Source organism: Pipistrellus kuhlii, unplaced genomic scaffold (assembly GCF_014108245.1).
Source record: "Pipistrellus kuhlii isolate mPipKuh1 unplaced genomic scaffold, mPipKuh1.p scaffold_m20_p_2, whole genome shotgun sequence".
NCBI classification, from domain to species: domain Eukaryota; kingdom Metazoa; phylum Chordata; class Mammalia; order Chiroptera; family Vespertilionidae; genus Pipistrellus; species Pipistrellus kuhlii.
In genome coordinates, this window is record NW_023425515.1 from 166962837 (window position 1) to 166980915 (window position 18079).

The 18079-nt window shown below is 52.2% G+C and overlaps 1 protein-coding gene across 7 annotated transcripts in view; it reads right to left on the bottom strand.

Annotated features, from left to right (window-relative positions):
- HIVEP3 (HIVEP zinc finger 3) overlaps positions 1–18079 on the bottom strand; it is a 98408-nt gene that overhangs the window by 26005 nt on the left and 54324 nt on the right. For all 7 annotated transcript variants that reach the window (XM_036448509.2, XM_036448508.2, XM_036448516.2 and 4 more), the window contains exons 3-4: positions 7057–12698; positions 3483–3628 (exon numbers count right to left, since the gene is read on the bottom strand). In XM_036448509.2, the coding sequence (XP_036304402.1) occupies positions 3483–3628; positions 7057–12159 (5249 nt within the window). In that variant the 5' untranslated portion in view covers positions 12160–12698. The remainder of the gene's footprint in view (positions 1–3482; positions 3629–7056; positions 12699–18079) is intronic.

The window sequence follows — 18079 nt, forward strand, 5'->3', positions numbered from 1 at the left end:
CCACCTTGTGTAGACACCAGAATTTAGGGACTAATAGGAAGAGGAAGGACAGGGGAGAAGAAAGCATCCAAGATGACACTAGGTTTTGAGTATGAGGAGCGGGGTGCATCGTCTGAGATCTAGATGTGGAAGAAGATGCTGTTGGTGACATCGGGAGGGTGAGGTTGGCACATGCTGAGTTTGGTGCCCTGGATCTCCCAGGCAAAGGTGCCCAGGAGGCAGAAGAAGCAAGGGTCTAGGTTCAGGAGTGAGGTCCTAGCTGGAGACCCAGATTTAGTGTCCTTGGGACAGTGATGAGGTTTAAAATCAAGGAGACGAATGACATTGACAAGAGAGAACACTCAAGGCCAGCAGAAATCAGTCCAACTGACCAGGTACATGAGTCCTCATTACGCTCAGACTGCCAACCAACCTACCTTTCCTCCCTACCTGTCCCCATCTCACCCAGCCTCCCAGGCCTAGCTCCCTCTGATTATTTCTGCCCCAGGTGGGTCCCTTCCTGCTGTAAGCCTCCCAATACTGGCAGTCCACACCTCAGCACCGAGACTTGTACTGTCCTCTGCACCAGGAGGCCAGAATCGCAGCTTACCGCCTGGCTATATCTTCTGGCACAGAGCACCCATAAAGCACTGAATAAATAGCTCCTCCTTGATGGGTGGGTTAACTAACTATCAATTCCTGGGTTGGAGGTCAAGGAGGAGAATAAGGTGACTAGTGAGTAGCTGACTAGCGATAAATAGACTTGTCATTGTTGGGCTCATGCAGCGTCCACTTTTGTATCTCACCGCTATGAATTATATCTTCATGGATTGACATCATACATCTCTATGGATCAACAGGGATACATCTCAGAAACACTGTTGAGTGAAAAGAAGTTCAGCTCTAGGTTAAACCCACTGGAGTCGTCAGCGCTGTCTCTCATGTCTGTCTGGTTCACCAGCACATGGCAGGCCTGCACTGCCCGCTGCGTCCGAGGCAGGAGGGGCCCTGGGCTGCTCTGGCCCCTGGCCTGGAGCAGAAGCTGAGGGAGGGAAGCTTGAGGAGCCAGCACACAAGTCGCCATCCCCCTCTTCCTCTCTCAGGCGCTCCCCTCCCACCCCCCTGCCTAGATCACTCAGTGATTCCTAGGAGCAGAACCCCATGCACACCCTTGTCAAATGTGCTGGAATGCAACGCAATGCTTGCTGTGTTAAAAAATAAAAAGAAAAGAAAGAAAGAAAAAAGGAATAAATGAATCTGAGGCAAAACCTTGGGAGCTCAGATGGGTGTGCCTGAAGGATTCACTAGGTGTTTTGGGCGGGGGACACCTGAGACATTGGGATGGGACAGTGGTTCTCGGGTTGGCTATATGGATGGTTGTCCATGAGATACCAGAAGTGCTCCCGTTATGTGATAACCCAAACACGCTCACCCCACATCCCCAACACTCCTGGGGTCATACCAGCCCCAAGAGAACCATGAATGCAGTGGGGGTGGGAGGCACAGCGGGACTCGGAGAGGACAGCTGGGTTGCAGGAGGGTTTGACCGGTGACACCACCTAATCCCCCAAAGTGCAAAATTGGATGTGACCTGTTGAGAGCATAAGGATATTTTTCACAGGTGACAGAACAGAGTGAGATTAACCTGGAGGGAGACAGGAGAGATGGACGTAATAGTATAAAATCCCCCGAGCCCAGAAATGTGGCCTTTACACAGGTGGCATAGCATCCTCTGACCATCTACAAAGTACTATGTGACTACCCACTTCTGCGGAGGAGGAAACGGCGGGAGGAGAAGGGGACTGACGGGTGGGACACAGGTAAGTGGGAGAGCTGCTCTGGGGCACGGATAACCTGGAAAGAGAGACAGACTCTGAAACAGAGCTGGGACTGACAGCCTGAATGGGATGGTGGGGCTAGGGTGGGTGGGGAGGAGTGCGGACCGATGCCCGGGCTGTAGGAAGAGGAGAGGGCACTCAGGTGTAACCTTTCATCTTTCATCCGGAGGCAGACTTTGTGGCCAAGACTTCAGCCAGTAGCTGGAGCTATGAACCAACTGCGGTGGGAGAGGCTCCTGCCAGCTGCCCTCCCAGAGCTCAGGCTCCCTGAGGGACAAGGCACAGGGAGCCTCCTGGGAACCGGGATTTTGGAGGCTGTTGTCTCTCAGCTCTTCACGCTCACCAGCCGCCCTGGGCCCCACGGACAGAGGGAAGGAGGCAAGGACAGAGGGAAGGAGGCAAGTCCAGATGTACCATCGGATGAATTCCTACATGGCCTTCCAAGGACCCAATGCTGTGAGGACACAGAGCCACACGAGGGCGCTCTAACCAAATAGCAGGGAGGACACTGGTCCTCCCTTGGAAGGAGCACCAGTCAGAGTTTAAAGCCATTTGGACTAGTGGCTCTCAATGGAGCTGCTGCTAGAACTCCAGGACATTTCTCCCCAGTGGGAGGTGCCCCAACACTTCAGGGTGTTTGCCATCCCTGACCCCCTCCCTGCCACTGGGACAACCCAACTCCCCAAGTCTCATTTCCAAACACCCCTTCTCTGGACACTCCCTGCTGGTCAGGGCCGCGGGAGGGTGCCCCATGGGGACCCGCACCTCCCACTCTGACTTTGTGAGTTAGGCACCTACAGATGCTGGAGAACTGCAGGCCCTGGTGACCGCGTGCTGGTGGGGGCTGCCACCCTTGGGAGGTAGTTTTCCTCATGCCGTTGTCCTTTAGGACTGGGAGAGACGAGAGCCGTATCGAGAACACTGGGGACACAGACACAGGACCCTAAAGACAGACACCACGGGACCCGCTTACAGACACCCACATCCCAGGGAGCAAACATGTGGCCACACAGAACACAGCTCGCACAGAACGCCCACAAAGCCAATCTGAGACAAGGCACACCTTCAGAGCCCACTGTGAGTTCTGAGATGTTTGCATCGTTAGGTTCCCAAGGTGAAATCCAGGGATGAGATACTAAATATTTACCAACTGATGAGCCCTCATCCACTATTTACACCCTGGCCACTTGGCACAGAGGCTGGTGTAAACATGTGGCACATACAAGGCGCTGCAAACCGCCTGGTTGGCAGAGCGTGAGTGCCCTGTGGGACACAGGTGTACCAGGATGGCTGTTTGGACAGACAGGTGACTTTTTGAGAACATACCAAAAAGGCAGTCTGAGCAGACCCGGGAGACACACTATCAATCCCAGTGCAGGACTGGGAACCTGCCGGCACCGACACACTGAGGGGCTGGAGAAAGACTCAGGCCCACCAGCCTGCAACACCCAGTGTGCCCACCCCCCACCGAGCAGCTGATGTCCCCAAACAGAGGTGGCCTGCACATCCCACAGTGGTGGCATCTGCTGGGAGGCACGGCCCTGCGTCTGAGACATTCACCATCTCGGACGGAATGCAGGTGGGTCCACCCCAGCCCTCTGGCCAGCTGGGCGCGACCTCTGACTCCATAGGGAGCAGACATTGCAAGCCAAACGTGCTTCTTACCCTCCTTCGAAGATTTTGACCCTCGCTGGCTCCCCTCTCTTGGAGGCGGGAGCATCCTCCTCGGGCTTCCCTCTTGTCTCCTCTTCCTTCTCCACTCTAGCTACATCTTTCTGGCCTTCCAGGGAAACCAGCGAAGGGAGGCGAACCTGGTCCACCACAGGAGGGACAAAACCATTGCCGGTTACATGGGTAATAAGGGAACGATGTCTTCAATGGCATTGCTTGCTTACACTCAATCGGGGTTGGCTTAATCTCCACTCTGCCCCATGAAGAGGTGCTGTAAGCCCACTTTACAGAAAGAAAGAAGCTGACCCCAGAGAGGTGGCATCCCTTATTCAAGGCCATGGGGTCAGTCGGTGTCACAACGAGGACTCTGGCCAGGTCTTTTCCATGGGAAGACCAGTTCGCTCTTTCTTTTACACTGGCAAGAAAGGCGCTGGGGACAGGTGCTCATCTTGGCCCCTTCAGTCAGGCCAGCACCCAAAACAGGGCCTGCCTCTCAGTGAGGGCACATAAGGAATGCTGCACTAATAAATGAAGACTCTGCTTGTGGAGATGAACTAGTCTAGTGGTTGGCAAACTCATTAGTCAACAGAGCCAAATATCAACAGTACAATGATTGAAATTTCTTTTGAGAGCCAATTTTTTTTTTTAAACTTAAACTTCTTCTAGGGCCACTTTTTCAAAATAGACTCGCCCACGCCGTGGTATTTTGTGGAAGAGCCACACTCAAGAGGCCAAAGAGCTGCAAGTGGCTTTCGAGCTGCGGTTTGCCAACCACTGAACTAGTTTAATTCTCTTTTACAGATCAGACAGTCAAGGTCATCCAGCAGGTGAAGGGCACTGCTGGGAGCAGAACGCAGGTTTCCTGAAGGCCCTGACCAACAGGGCCTCCCAGAGCTGGGCTAGAGAGGCTGTGTGAGCACTGAAGGCATGCACCTGAGGGTGGGCAGGCTCTGGGCTGTTCATCGAGGGAAGCTTTTCTCTTCCACAGGCCTTAGTGGCGAGAGCTGGCTGGATGAGGACATATTTTTATTTGTATTTTTATCTCATGCAACACTTTAATTAGATAAGTGAGACCCGGCAATTCCATTAGGAAAGATCTGTTTTCCTCCAGTGCCCGAGGCACAATCGATTGGTTCAGGACCTCATGACCAACATGGACACTCTCTCCTGCTCACACATACTGCCTTTGATATCTGGGTTTCCTCAGTTTATATCTGACCTGGGACTGACTCAGAGCACCCTAGTTTTGCTTACGAAACTCAGGTGAGCCTGTCATTTGTTTCTGAGTTAAATGCTATTATTATTTCATATTAACTTGTTGCTTTCTGCAAAGGGGGAAGCATTTGTATTCTGATAAATTGATGAAATGAACTCAATTTTTGTAGTAATGTGGTATATGGTGAAAATGTGTTTCATGGGACCCTGTGGCTTATTTCACAAACAGACGGTCAGGCTTTCCAAGCCCTTGTCAAAAGAGAATATATTGTTTAGACCCCCCGAATAGCAGCAGGGGGTGGCCCACCCTTGAATACGGAGCCCTGATGCTGGGCTGGCAGCTGGAGCCTGCAGTGTCGAGAATGAGATTATCATGCTACTTCATGCCACTGTCATAAAGAAATTGCACTGCTTACAGCCAGCGGGAGAAGCAACTGTATGTCCTGGTGCTGGGAAAATATAAGAATTGCAGTCCCCATGCCAGCTACCACACCTGCCCCAACAGCATGTGATGGGGCTGAGCAGAAAGGCAGTTGGCTAAGAACCAGGGAAGCTGAGTGCCCCTGCATGCTGGCAGGAAACATGCCAGCGAGCCAAGTGAAATATTCCAAATTTTTTTTGCAGGATTCACCTCATTTTAAGAATTTCAAATTTCAATCTGATGACTGCCCAATCCAATTAAGCCAAATTAACTCTTCCTTTTTATTGAATGGCCTTTTAATATCCGGTCATTAAAACAGAGAGGCAGTCCAGACCATCCGAGAGGGCTTTGGAATGAGATCTAGCTTTGAATCCAGGCTCTGCCGTTCACTCTGTGGCCCTGTGAAAGTTGCCTAACTTATCTGTGCTTTGCCTCCTCATCCATAACATGGTCATAGAGTACCCTAACTTACAAGGTGGTTGTGGGGATAAAAGTAAAGTTTAGCACAGTACCTGATTGCACAAGTATCAATAGTTATAAGTATAAACATAATTACAACAGTGTCAGGGGAGTACATGTAGCTATTAAAAGAAACTGGAGAGCAAGTCAGTAATGATGTTTATTGCAAAAGTAGAAATCTCATTTAGAGATGTCTGTAGATTGACATGGGCATTTAGAGAATAAATTTGGGAAACAGTCTTGTGAGAATATCCAGCTGATCTAAAAACAAATTCAAATGCACAAAATTTACTCAAGGATAAAGAGGAGAGTATGAATATAGGAAAGTTATAGAACATGATTTTGTTCATTTGTCTATAATATGAATTTAGTTTAGTAGATTTCTGCCTGATTTGGCTAAAGCACCTGAGGACACACTTTAAGGTTTTCTTTCCTCAAATAATTGAAAAAAGTAAAGTAGACTTTTTGGAGTCAGATGGATCTGAGTTCAAATTCTAGGCTTGCCAAATATTTGCCATGTGACCTTGCCCTTTCTCACCCTCTAATTCTCATCTGTAGAATGGAGATGATCCTGCTATCTCAGAAGTGGAGATGAGCATTGAGTGGATTCAAGGGCAAGCACAGTGCCTGGCACAGTGAGGCTGCTCAATCAACAGACCAATTATTATAATATTTCACAAATGCCAAGTCAGCATAAAACATCATGGCCTGAGTCCTTGGGCAGCCTTGTCAGGGTCTGAAGGTGCCATCTATCAAATGTCAAACTTACTGAGCTTGTAGGGATTCATTCATTTTATATATTTCCTGATGGATGCAACCTCAGGTCAGAGGCAATGAAAGTAAATTGTACCCTTAGTGGGGCTAGGTGCTACCACACAGCGTAGATGGGTCAAGCTCTAAGTGACATTGCCACCTATTGGTAAAGAGGGAAATTGCATCCCAGGTTTAGCTGTTATCCTAGAGAAAAGACTATATTAGGATTTGTGTCAAATTCTAGACTCTCTGGAAATAAGAATATTTCAAGTTGTGTCAGAGAACAGAAACAGTAGATATAGAGTATAAGAAAAGCAGGAGAAGACTAACAGGACAGGAAAAACATACGATGGATTGACATAAAGTTCTATAATTATTGTAGGCATTTCCATCAGTCAAGTTTTCCAGTCTTTTGGAGAATTGTTTTTTTCCTGGCTGAGATTGTGTTTGTGATTTTACAATAGCAGCCAATGGGAAAGCAGTATCACTTTAAAGTTTACTTCACTGAAATGTATCTATTCTGATTGCATGAGGGACACACTGACAAAGGAACCCAATAAATGTTTCCTGGTAAGTTGACCAGACCCAGCTGACAGAGACAAAATCTACCCACTCATCTGGCACTAGCTCTGCAAATGGGACCTGAGTAAAATGTGGCTTTAAAAGCTCATCAAAGACTTTAAAAATCAGTGGGGAGAAAAAAGATAAGATTGAGCTTACCTCTGTCATGCGGGGCTTGTGGGAGCTGGATGGCACGAGCCTTCCTGTCTCAGGATGCGGAGCTATGGCCATGGTGTATGTCTCTTTGCTCACCTTCTGCTTAGACCTCAGGAGGGACAAAGCAGCTTTAGTGGAAACCCCTGGTAGATTGGGGTTGTACAAACTTATGCACCAACCAGCGTAAACAGAGGACCTCCTATCTGCATGCTGGATGTGATTTGGCTTAATGTAGTTTAAATAGCACCAACTGACATTAGTGGTTGTGTGGAGGCTGGGGAACTGCAGTACCTTCTTTGAGTCCGTACCTTCTTGAGACTTGGCTGGTCTGGGGGATGTTTCTGACAGAGGAAGTGAGCTGGGAGGTGCCAGTGAAGGGAGGTCAGGTTGATCCTTGGAATCTTCTTTCTTCACACTCAGGGTGGGCAATCCTCTTCGGTGGTGTTTACCAGATGGTTGCACATATTCCTTCAAAGCCTCTGAGCCTGGAGCTGTCACATGGGGCAGTGTAGGGTGAGGAAGGGGAGTAATTTCCTTTGGGTCAGATGGATCTGTGGGCAAGCTGGACAGCAATTCTAGCTCCCTCCTGACCTGGCTCTGGCTACCCATGGGGGATTTCTCTGGTCTCTTGCCATCCTCAGTGCTGGTAGGCACCACACTGCATGGTTTTAGCAGTTCCAGTTTTTCATCTGCCTTGGAAGCCTCCTCTTCCTTCACCCGTTTTTGCTGCTGGGTTTCCATGGTAAGTTCAAGGCTGCCAGCTGGGGAAAGGACACGTTTGCTTCCCCCCACTGTCGATGAACTCCCCTCCAGGCTCAAGACACTCTCTGATGACAGGGAAGTGCCTTTTCTTTCAGGTAATGTCACAGGCACTCTCAGGTATGGAGACTGGAAACCTCTGCTCTGCTCTTCACTTATTCCAACTGACCCAGGCCCGACCTCGTACACATCTGCCCCACACACTGTCGTCCTTTTACATGAGGGCTCCTCAAACTTAGGGAGAGCTATACTTGATGAACTGCCTTGGGACTGGGTGACCAGGATCTGGGAGAGGGTGGTGTACATGGCACTCCCATAGGATGGCATGTTGGTCTGAATTCGGACGGGTACAACCAGGGACACCATGTTATTGGGACAGGCAGGCAGGGCCAATGGAGAGGCTGATATGGGCACTGAGGAGCTGGATGGGGGAGGCAAGGGGGGCAGCTGGATGTTACTGCCATACTCTGTGCTGGAGGAGAGGCCAGCTGTTCCTGTTGCCAGCGGGGCCAGGCTGGTTTTAATCTGTGGCAGATGACTTTCCACATCGCCAGGGAGCTGAAGGGCAAACTGAGATTGGAGAGGCAGGAAAAACCCAGAAGAGAGTGCTGAGGAGGACGGGTATGGCATGGGGAGAAATGAAGGGGGCTGCCGGAAGGGGATGCTGGTAGGGTGAGGCATGAGCTGGGGGAGGTGAAGCTGGCTTGGATGCAAAACAGTAGGTTGGAGAGGAAATGGCGGGGCTTGAAGTAAGGAGGGAGGAATTGGGGGCATGGAATACGGTGAGGAGAGGAGGCTGGACATGGAATGGGAGGAGAAGAATTCTGAAGACTGTCCTGGCTCGTGCTGCAAGAGGTGCTGGAAGGAGAAAAGGGAGACGGGCTGGGGCAGACATGGTTTCTCATGCAGGGGCAGCTGGGCAATGGGGTGGTGGAGCACCTGCAGTGCTTCTGTGAAGGGCGGAGTGGACCCCAGTGGGGGTCTGTCCTGCACCTGGCCTTTGCCTCCCGGGTGCCCAGAGTGTGAGATGGCCGCTGAGGAAACCTGGGGCAGTGAGCTTTTGGCCACAGTTTTACTGGATGAGGGCTTTGGCTCCTCACTCTCCTGTCTTCCCATGGGGGTGGCCTCCAGCTCTGTTTCTGGAAACCTGGTCAGGGAGGCCTGTCTCACCAAAAAGCATTTCCTTCTCTCTGGAGGGGCCGCTGGGGCTGCAGGGGCTGTGGGGGCAGCTGGAGCCACCGGGGCCGGGGCAGAAGGGCCTGCCAAGGACAAGCTGCCACAGTCAAACGATTTGCTGCGCCTCTCGGTCATGTGGGCCGAATGGGAAACGTCAGGACTCTGCTCCGAGGCCGACCTCCGCATCTCTCGGGTGTGTGCGTGGTGGCTGGGGACGGTCAGCATGTGCGTGCCCAAGGGTTTGGAGCGTGTGTCGGACGATGGCCTGGGGGCCTCGGCTTTTCCGTGGTCGTCCCTCTCGAAGGAGGCAGAGCGGCTAGACCCACTCACAGAGACACTGCTCTCCTGGCTTGGGCTGCGGGACAGAGGCAAGGAGGACTCGAAGCTGGATTCCCCCGAGGACTGGGCCATCTGTGCCAGGCGCAGTCTCTTCTTCTTGGGTGGCAGCTTCTCTGCGGGGAGCTGGGCGAGGGTCTGGCTGCGCTGGGGCCACTGGAACTCCTCTGTCTTCTCGGGCTCCTTCGGGGGCGGCTCGGGCTCTGTGTCCTGCCGGTCGGGCTCTTCGGTCACCAGGATCTCAGGAACCTGAATGTTGGGCTGGCGGACCAGCCTGGGCTGCAGGGAGTGAGCTGGGCGTCCGTGCGGGGTGGGCGGGGGCGAGGAGAACGGGGCTGGGGCCGTAGGCTTGTCTTCCCCTTCCGAGCCACCGGGTTGCTCCAGAGAGTCTGACTTCTCAAAGGAGCTGGTGTGCTGGATGACAGAAATTTCTTTGGACGTCGTCCTCCTCTCCTTTCCCGATTCGGAACCAGACGCTGGCTTGGGAGTCCTCGGCTGGAAGCCTGAGGTTCCCTCCAGGGAGGGCGCTGACTTACTTGGTTCTGCTGGTGGCTTGGTGGCCTCAGGGGGAAGGCTCCGAGCCGCATCAGATGGCCTGGGGCTGCCAAACTGACCTTTGGTCGCCTCAAAGGCAGGCGGCTCCTCCTCGTCCCCAAGGCTCTTCTCTTTCCTCCTCTTCCTCAGTGGTGTGAGCTCCAAGGTGGCCCCCAGTTTATAATGCATCACCTGGGACCAGGGCTCCTGCTCGGCCGGACCCTTCTCGGCTTCCAGAGACACATGACAAGCACCTGCGGAGACCGCCGGCTTAGGGATCTGAAGCTCTGAGCAGTAGTACTTCTTGTGGGCCTCGTAGTTGTCCCGCTTCTTGTACCGAGCACCGCATACGTTACACTCGTAGGTCACCCCTTTCGTTTTCAAGCCCTTCTTGGTCTTTTTGGTGAGTTCGCTCTCCTTGGGTTCTGGCTCGTCCGCGGGTTTGGGGGCTGCTGTGTCCTTGCTGCTTGGCCCAGCCTCCTCGGAATACTCCCCTCCCAAAGGTAGCTCGATGGCCGGCTGGCGCTTGAGCATCCGGGGGTGGGAGGTCAACGTGTGGCTGCTGCGGCTCAGGGCTTCGGAGTCGGCGACGTGGTCGTCGAAGGAGTAGCTACCGCGGAAGGGGTGGTGGGGGGTCCCGAGGGTGCAGGCGGCAGAAGGCATTGAGTGGCTTCTCAGCAGAGGCACAGCGGGGGCGGTGCTGGGCGGGTGTTGGAGGCTCATCAGCGACGAAGGTTCGGGCTTCGCTTTCTCGCTGCCATGGGCCGGCAGGGGCTCCCGGTAGAGGCTGGACTTGGGCGACTCCATGCTGCTGCGCCGGGACAGCGAGCTCCTCCGGGGCTTCACGCTGTCTATCTCGCTGGTGTCCACCACGGCCTCGTTGATGGTGATGAGCTTGGTAATGTGCTCAATGACCTGCGTCCGGGGCACAGACAGAGGCGCCAGGCTGGGCTTGTCCTCGGAGGCCAGGGGCAGGAGCGGCTGGGTGGAGGTGGCAGCCAACATGGCGGGCCGCTGCCCGATGCGCCCGCACTTGCCCAGGATGATCTCGGCGTAGGACCTGGCATTGGTGTTGGGCGGGCTGGCCTGCTGCTCGGCGCTCTCCGAGCGGGAGAAGTACCCGGACTCGGTGCTGCCCTTGCTGCCCGGGCTCAGGAACGCCTGCTCGTCGATCACCTTCTTCCTCTCGCTCAGCCGGAGGGCCAGCTTCTGTTTGATGGTGTGGGTGTCTTCGGGCTTATGGCTCAGGGGGTGCTCGGAGGAGGGTTCTGCGAAGGGAGCGGGGTCCTCGAGCGACGGGGCAGAGCTGGACTGGGACAAGGAGCTGCGCTCGTGGCTGGAGCCCTGGCTCCCAGAGCTGTACAGGCCTCTGGACAGGAGCGGGTGCTTGGGCCTGGGGGACAGCTCTGCGGGGGGAGCCGAACCGGTGCCCGTTGTTTCCTCTTCCGAGTCGGTGCTCTCTCCCTCGGTGGGCTCCTCGAACTCTTCCCCCGGGATCCTCTCCATCTCCAGCCCTGGGGGGTACAGCTCGCCGCCCGCTCCCGAGGCCAGGCCGGCCTTGATGCGGTGGGCATGGGACTTCCTGTGCTTGTAGAGGTTGCTCTTGGTCTTGAAGGAGAAGCCGCAGGGGCCGCAGGGGTAGGGCCTCTCGCCGGTGTGCGAGCGGATGTGCTTCTGGAGCACGCTGGGCTTGGCGCAGGGCCGGCTGCAGTACTGGCAGATGTACTTGCCTGGTTTCTGGGGTTTCCTCTCCTTCTTGGGGGCCTCTTCTGTGGGCTTCAAGGGGACCTGGGAGGCACGGGGCAATAAGATTTTGGGGATGCCGGACAGGTCTTCGGCGGGAATGATGGAAGCATGGGGAGGGAGGAGCTGGCTCTGAGGAGGGAGCACGGTGCTTATGAAGGCGCCCGACGGTCCAGGTCTCATGGGGTCCACCAGCTGCCACGTGGTCCCCTCCAGGAGGTGCTCAGGTTTGCCAGGCGACATGAATGCTGGTGCCAGAGGGTGCTGTGGAAGCTGGGAGACGTGGACGGAGGCTTCGATGGAGGGCCTCGTGGGCAGGGGCTTCTGCTGCTGGCCCGGTTTCTCCTGAGAGCCTTCCCTAAGAACCGGCGAGGGGCCCGGGAAGGGCTGCGGGGCTGGGCGATCTTGGAGGGAACCCTCGGGGGTAGTGCCTGTGCCGCCCCCTGGGAACGGGGCACTGGCCGAAACACTGGCCTGAACAGCCTCTCCTTTAGTCAGCCGCTTCCGGGGACTTCCCTCAGCCTTCTTGGTGCCCTTGACACTTTGTTCAGGATCCATGACCTCCACAGAGACTGCCGGTGCTACTCAGGGAGGGGCAGGGCAGGCTGCATTTACGGAGAATCCAAGTGTCCCGGTGAGACGTCCGGCTTCAACCACATTGGTCAAGAGCGGAGGAAGCCAAGCCCAGGACGGTGTCGGGTTTTTTGTTTTTTGTTTTTTGCAAGTGTCACTGGTTGTGAGCAGCCTCAGAGCAAGTCATGGGGGCTTGAGCTATTCACGTGGGTGAGGCATGGCCCTCTACTTTGCAGACAGAAAATGCGCCAGCACCTTCTGCCTGAATGTCTGTCGTGGAAATGTCATGAGGGGCGTCAGTGCTGCCATCGTGTCGTCTCAGTTGGCAGTGGCGAGGGGTCCCCCAGGAGTCCCCTGTGTGCTATGTGAAGTGCCGACGGCCGGCGACGGCGGTGTGCATGGCCCAGTCATCCCTGGTCCTGGCGGAGAGGAGCCGCGCTGGATGCCGTGGGTGGCTCCGTCCAGCCTCTTCTCCTTGAGTCCCGTGTGGGAGATCCAGAGCCGTGGAGGGGATTCACGCGCTTCTACATGACAAACACACACACAGGACACAACACAAGAGAAGAGAGGGTTACTGCGACTCGTCCACAGCCTGGGCAGCTCCGACTGTGAAGCTCAGTGAGATCCCTAGAAGGTTAACCAGGGAGATTCAAACAGAACCCACGCCCCCTGGCTCTGAACGGCCAGGCCCTCCCCATCCATCCCTCACCTCCATTCACACTGTTGTTGGTTGAGTCGAATGTCAGCTGTGCTTCTGGGGCTGGTGTTCAGGCCTTTGAGGACCAAGAAGCCTGGGCTCTAGTCTGCTCTGTGAGTGCCTCCTAGAGGGTTTTAACTCCCTAAGGATCAACTGTCTAACCTAGGAAATGGATAACAGTTCATGCCTCAGCGATGCCTCGGGCCTGCAGAGGGTCCAACCCGGTAACGGACATGGATGCCACAGGACAAAGGCTGGTTGTTACGGGAGGAAGTGCTGGTGGGTATTCAGGGATGAGCTTTCCAAGAGGCAGACGGTCCTCAGGTTTTATTCTCTCTGGCTCTGGATTCTGAAGGTGTCCAGGAGGGGCATCAGTCATGGCTTTTGCTCCTCTGCTAACCCACCTCTGCAGCCTGCATTTCATGGAGAAGCTAAAGCCACTGCCCTCGCTGTGGGTGCTCATCGTCTGACACAGCACAGCTACCTGAGCTGCCCAGCAATAGCTGGAGGATCACCCTGGCAGGTTCCTCCAGCTTTGCAGCTTTTAAAGAAAGTGCCCCAGAAGGGAGTGCTTGCCAAGCCAAGGGACAAAGTTATTCTGAGTGGGTGCACCCTCTCAGGGCTAGCCGGAAATCGGGCAGTCTAGGCTTCTTGGGCTCCAAAGTGCATCTCAGGCCCTTCTTCCAAGCAGCACGGTCAGCATTTCAAAGCTGGACGTCACTGTGGACTCCCTCTCAGCCAACCTTTCTTTTCGGTGGAGGGAACTGGGGACCACAGAGGGGAAGTGGCCTGCTCAGGTCCCATGTTCCTAAGAGGCAGGGCTGGCACTTGAACCGGATTCCCGGTGGTTGGAGTCCATTTCCCACACACCCACAGGTGTCCATCTCCTGGTCCATCCCCTGGGTGAGGGCCTAGGGGAATGACCAGTGTCTCCCTGGCCTACCTCCTCCTGTAAGCATGCTCTGCCCCCAGCATCCTGACCGCGGGCTCCTTTCACACACCCTTGCCCTGTTTTTCACCAGTGTTTTCTGGGGTAGACTTGAAGAGTTCACTCTTTGCACTTTCACGGGGCACTCAGAAATTCAACAAGTCTGAGAGACTCCAATAATTGTCAGATGGCAGGCCCTCAGACACAGTGACATGGAGGAGCAGGTGGACTGATCTATTAGCTAAAAAATGCACACTATAAATTTACCCCTTTTGTGTGTCCTTTCCATCTTGGGTCTACAAAGAATTCAAGAGAACTATAGCAAAATTTTATAAAAATGTATAAAAGAATGACAAACTAGAAATAAAAAAGCAACTTTACATAAAATAACAGATCAGAACAAAGGAACATGTAAATAAGGCAGGAAGTTGGGATTGGAGGGATGGAAAGAAGACTGGTATACCGATCCTAAGGGTTCACAGTGTTTCTAGGGTTCAGCCAGACAAATATATGAGCTTCCCGGCAGCCAAGGAGAAAGGAGAGATGGGATCCATTATGGAGTTCTTATAAGCCAGAGATGAAGAACTATCTCAGTTCCTTGCAGGAAGCAAAGTGTTGCTTGAAAATAACCCTTTGGTTATTTCTTTTGGTACAGGGGCAGTGAATGTATGAAATCACCCGAGTCTTCAATTGATGTCCCTCCTACAAATGCAGTGATTGACTTTCGTCTGTTGGAAGCTATTCTCTGAGCAGTCAAAGTCCTCACCTGACTCAGGCAGGGAAGGCAGCCTCTGGTCGCAGGGCCACTGTGGTATGGCAGGGAAACCTCACTTCAGCAGAGGGGCCATGTAAGATGTTATTCAAACACATTTGGATGAGTGAAAGAGCACATTTGAGAGTGAAAGAGGCATTACTAATGATTGGGGAGGAGCAATAGGAATAAACCAGGCCTGTCCCAGGCTAGCTGGGACAAATGGTTACCCTTACAACCAGGTTTTACTTTGAGACCCAAACCAGGCACAAGTGCTGACTTGGGGTACCTGATATACACTTTCCATCTTTGTTAGGAGGACTTAAATCACACTGCTTCCTAATGGATTTTTAGAGATTGCTGATCCAGGCCAATCTGCTTACTTGACAGATGAGAAAACAGAGGCCCAGAAGGATGATGTGATTTTTCCTAAAATTTGCACAGTGATGGTGGCAGAGCTAGACTGTCCTGTGTCTCTCAACCTCTCGCCGGGGTTCAACTCCTGCCCCAAGGAATCAATGCCCACTATGACACAGGACAGTCTAGTCTGTGGGCACTGCCGTAGGTGGCTCTCTGTTCTATAGGAGCACTGGCTTGGCCCAGGGATATTGCTGTATCTTCAGGTATCTAGGGGCTTAACAGCAAAGGAGGCCTTTTAATGTATGTCCTAACCTCGCTCTGGCTGCTGGACAGGAGAAATGGGGAGCCCGGCTAATGTTGGGGAGTCCATCCTGGTGGCATTATCCCAGGCCTTGATTATGCAAGCTAAGGTGGGTAGCAGCCCCTTGTTCCCCACATGTCCTTCTTCAGAGAACCTATAGTTAATTTAATATGCTCTTTCCAACATCCTAAGGCATATATATATATATATATATATATATATATATATATATATAAATAATGTGCATATGCTGGATTTTATGTAAATTAAGAAAATATAGTGTACACAAGGATATGGAGGTTCACCTACTTGGGGCTGTATTAAAATTCAGCCAGTCCTGTATTGAAGCCCATGATGGTTGTTTTCAGCTTTTTCTATTCCAAGAAACACTACAAAGAATATCCTCTGCATACTCACGCAAGGATAAATTCCAAGAAGGGAATGCATCTTAAACTTTTGATAGGTACTGACAAATAGCTCCCCGCAAAGCACCAGTTTACATGCCAATTGTGTGTGAGGACTGTTTCTCTGAATTTTTTCTACCAGGAATACAACCAATGTCTTTAATATTTACTAATATGCAATCATTGAACTTGTTTCCTACTGCTGCTGGAACACATTGCCATAGACTTAGTGGCTAAAACAATACAATTTATCACACAGTTCTAGAGGCCAGAAGTCTGAAATGGGTCTCACTGGACTAAAAACAAGGCATGACCATTTTTCTTTCTGGAAGCTCTAGGGGGAAATCCATTTCCTCACCTTTTCCAACTTCTAGGGGTCACCTGCATTCCTTGGCTCGTGGCCCTCCCCAGCTTTAAGGCCAACAATGGCTTGCTGCATTCTTCCCACAATGAATGATGCTAACTCGGACTGCCCTGCCTCCTTCTTTCACTTGTAAAAACTCTTGTGATTATGTGGGGCCCTCCTGGATAATCCAGGATGATCTCCCCATCTCCAGATCCTTAATTTAATCACTCCTACAGAGTCACCTTTGCCATGAAAGGCAAGATATATTTACAGATTTCAGGAATTAGAATGTGGACCTCTTTGAGGGTCACTTTCTGCCGACCACAATAGCCTCTTATGTTTAAAAAATTTGTATTTCTTGATCTCCAGGGAGGCTTAGAACTTTGCGTAAATTAATTAACTATTTCCTTCAGGGAATTATTTTATAAGAAGAATTTGTTTATGTTTCTAATGAATTATATTTTTCTTATCTGTTTATGTAAACTTTTTTTATATTGGCGGTATTTATCCTTTATACAGGGTGAGGCAAAAGTAGGTTTAGAGTTATGAATACCTGAAAGAGTTAATTCTTGAATTACTAGAGGCCTAGTGCATGAAATTTGTGCATGAGTAGGGTCCCTAGGCCTGGCCGGCGATCAGGGCTGATCTGTGGGGCAACCAGTGGGGCAACCGAGGGGGTGGGGTGGGTGGTGGGGGATGTGCCCTAGCACCCGCCTTAGCTGGATTGGCGCTGCCCACTCGCTGACCCTCCCTCCCACTGCTGCCAGTTGTCCACCAATGCCATAGATCAAATAGTGCTGCTTCCCTGACCAGCCTGAGATATCTGCTGTGGGTCAGGTCTGCGGGTTAATCATCATCAGTGTCTTCCCGGGAAACTTGTCTCCCTCTCGACTGGGCAGAGAGTAGGCCTTATTCATCTTCGTATTTTCAGTGCCTGGCACTGAGTCTAATACTGAAAATATTTTAAAAATACCTAAATGACCATCTACCATGTGCCCAATCTATACTAAACATTCACATATTAACCCTCACACAATCCCCTTTAAGCAGATGAGAAGACTGAGGCTCAAAGAGGTGAGGCTAATTGCTTCAGGTAATACAAGAGAGGGCAGAGGTATGATGCAAACCCAGAGCGCAGGCCACTGCCTAGAAAACCCCCAAGAGTGCTGGCCTTGGTCAGAAGGGCCCAGATGGATTCTGCCTTTCTTCCCAGCACCCCAGCTCCTCCAGGAAGTCTTCCCAGTTAACTGCATCCATCTGCACTCGCACCAAAGCCTCCTCCCATGTGCAAATCACTCGATGTGACCCTGCTCAGAATTGGGTTTCCTGATAAATGTTTTCCCCACCAATAATGAGTGGTGGATTATTCACTGTTTGGGAGGCTCCCGAATCACTTCCCTGGGGTGACTGCGGTTTCTGAATTCCCACTTTCCCCCCTTCCCCTCCCTCTCAATCCTAAGACTCAGCCAGGGCTTGAAATTTCTACATACTGGTTGAAAAGTAAATTCTATTCATAGCGAAGAGAAAGCTAGGCTGTCCTAGGCAAGTTTTAAGAGATTGGTTTTTGTCTTCCTGTTAGACAGCCCAGGGGCCACGGTGGACTTGAGATCCCTTGGGGGGACAAAGCTTCCAGCAACATCCCTGAGGAAAGCAGGACCACATTTCACAGTCAAGACCAAGCAACAATACAGCCAGAACTCCACTCTGCTAGACCCTCGGAAGCCCAGATGCAGCCCTGATTATTTGTGGTTGTGATAACTCAGGCAAAGATGGTCCAAACCAATGCATGTGTCTAGTCTGGACAGCTGAACTCAATATGTATTGGGCTGTTGTTAGTGTTAACACACTAACTATGGGGCAGGGACTATTATCATACTCATTTTACAGATGAGAAAACGGAAGCACAAAATCACCAAGCCTGCAATGGCAGAGCTATGGCCATCAGATGACCTCTGCAGTAGATATCCTCAAGGTAGCTGGGGGTCACACCAACCTCTTGGACAGGACTAGCAGCCTTCCTTCCCATCACGTGGCTGGTTTTGTTAAGAACTTTCCCCCCCCCTTTCATCTAGAAATGTTTCAACAGTGTGTAAGTCTTATTCTCATTGAGTCTGAAAA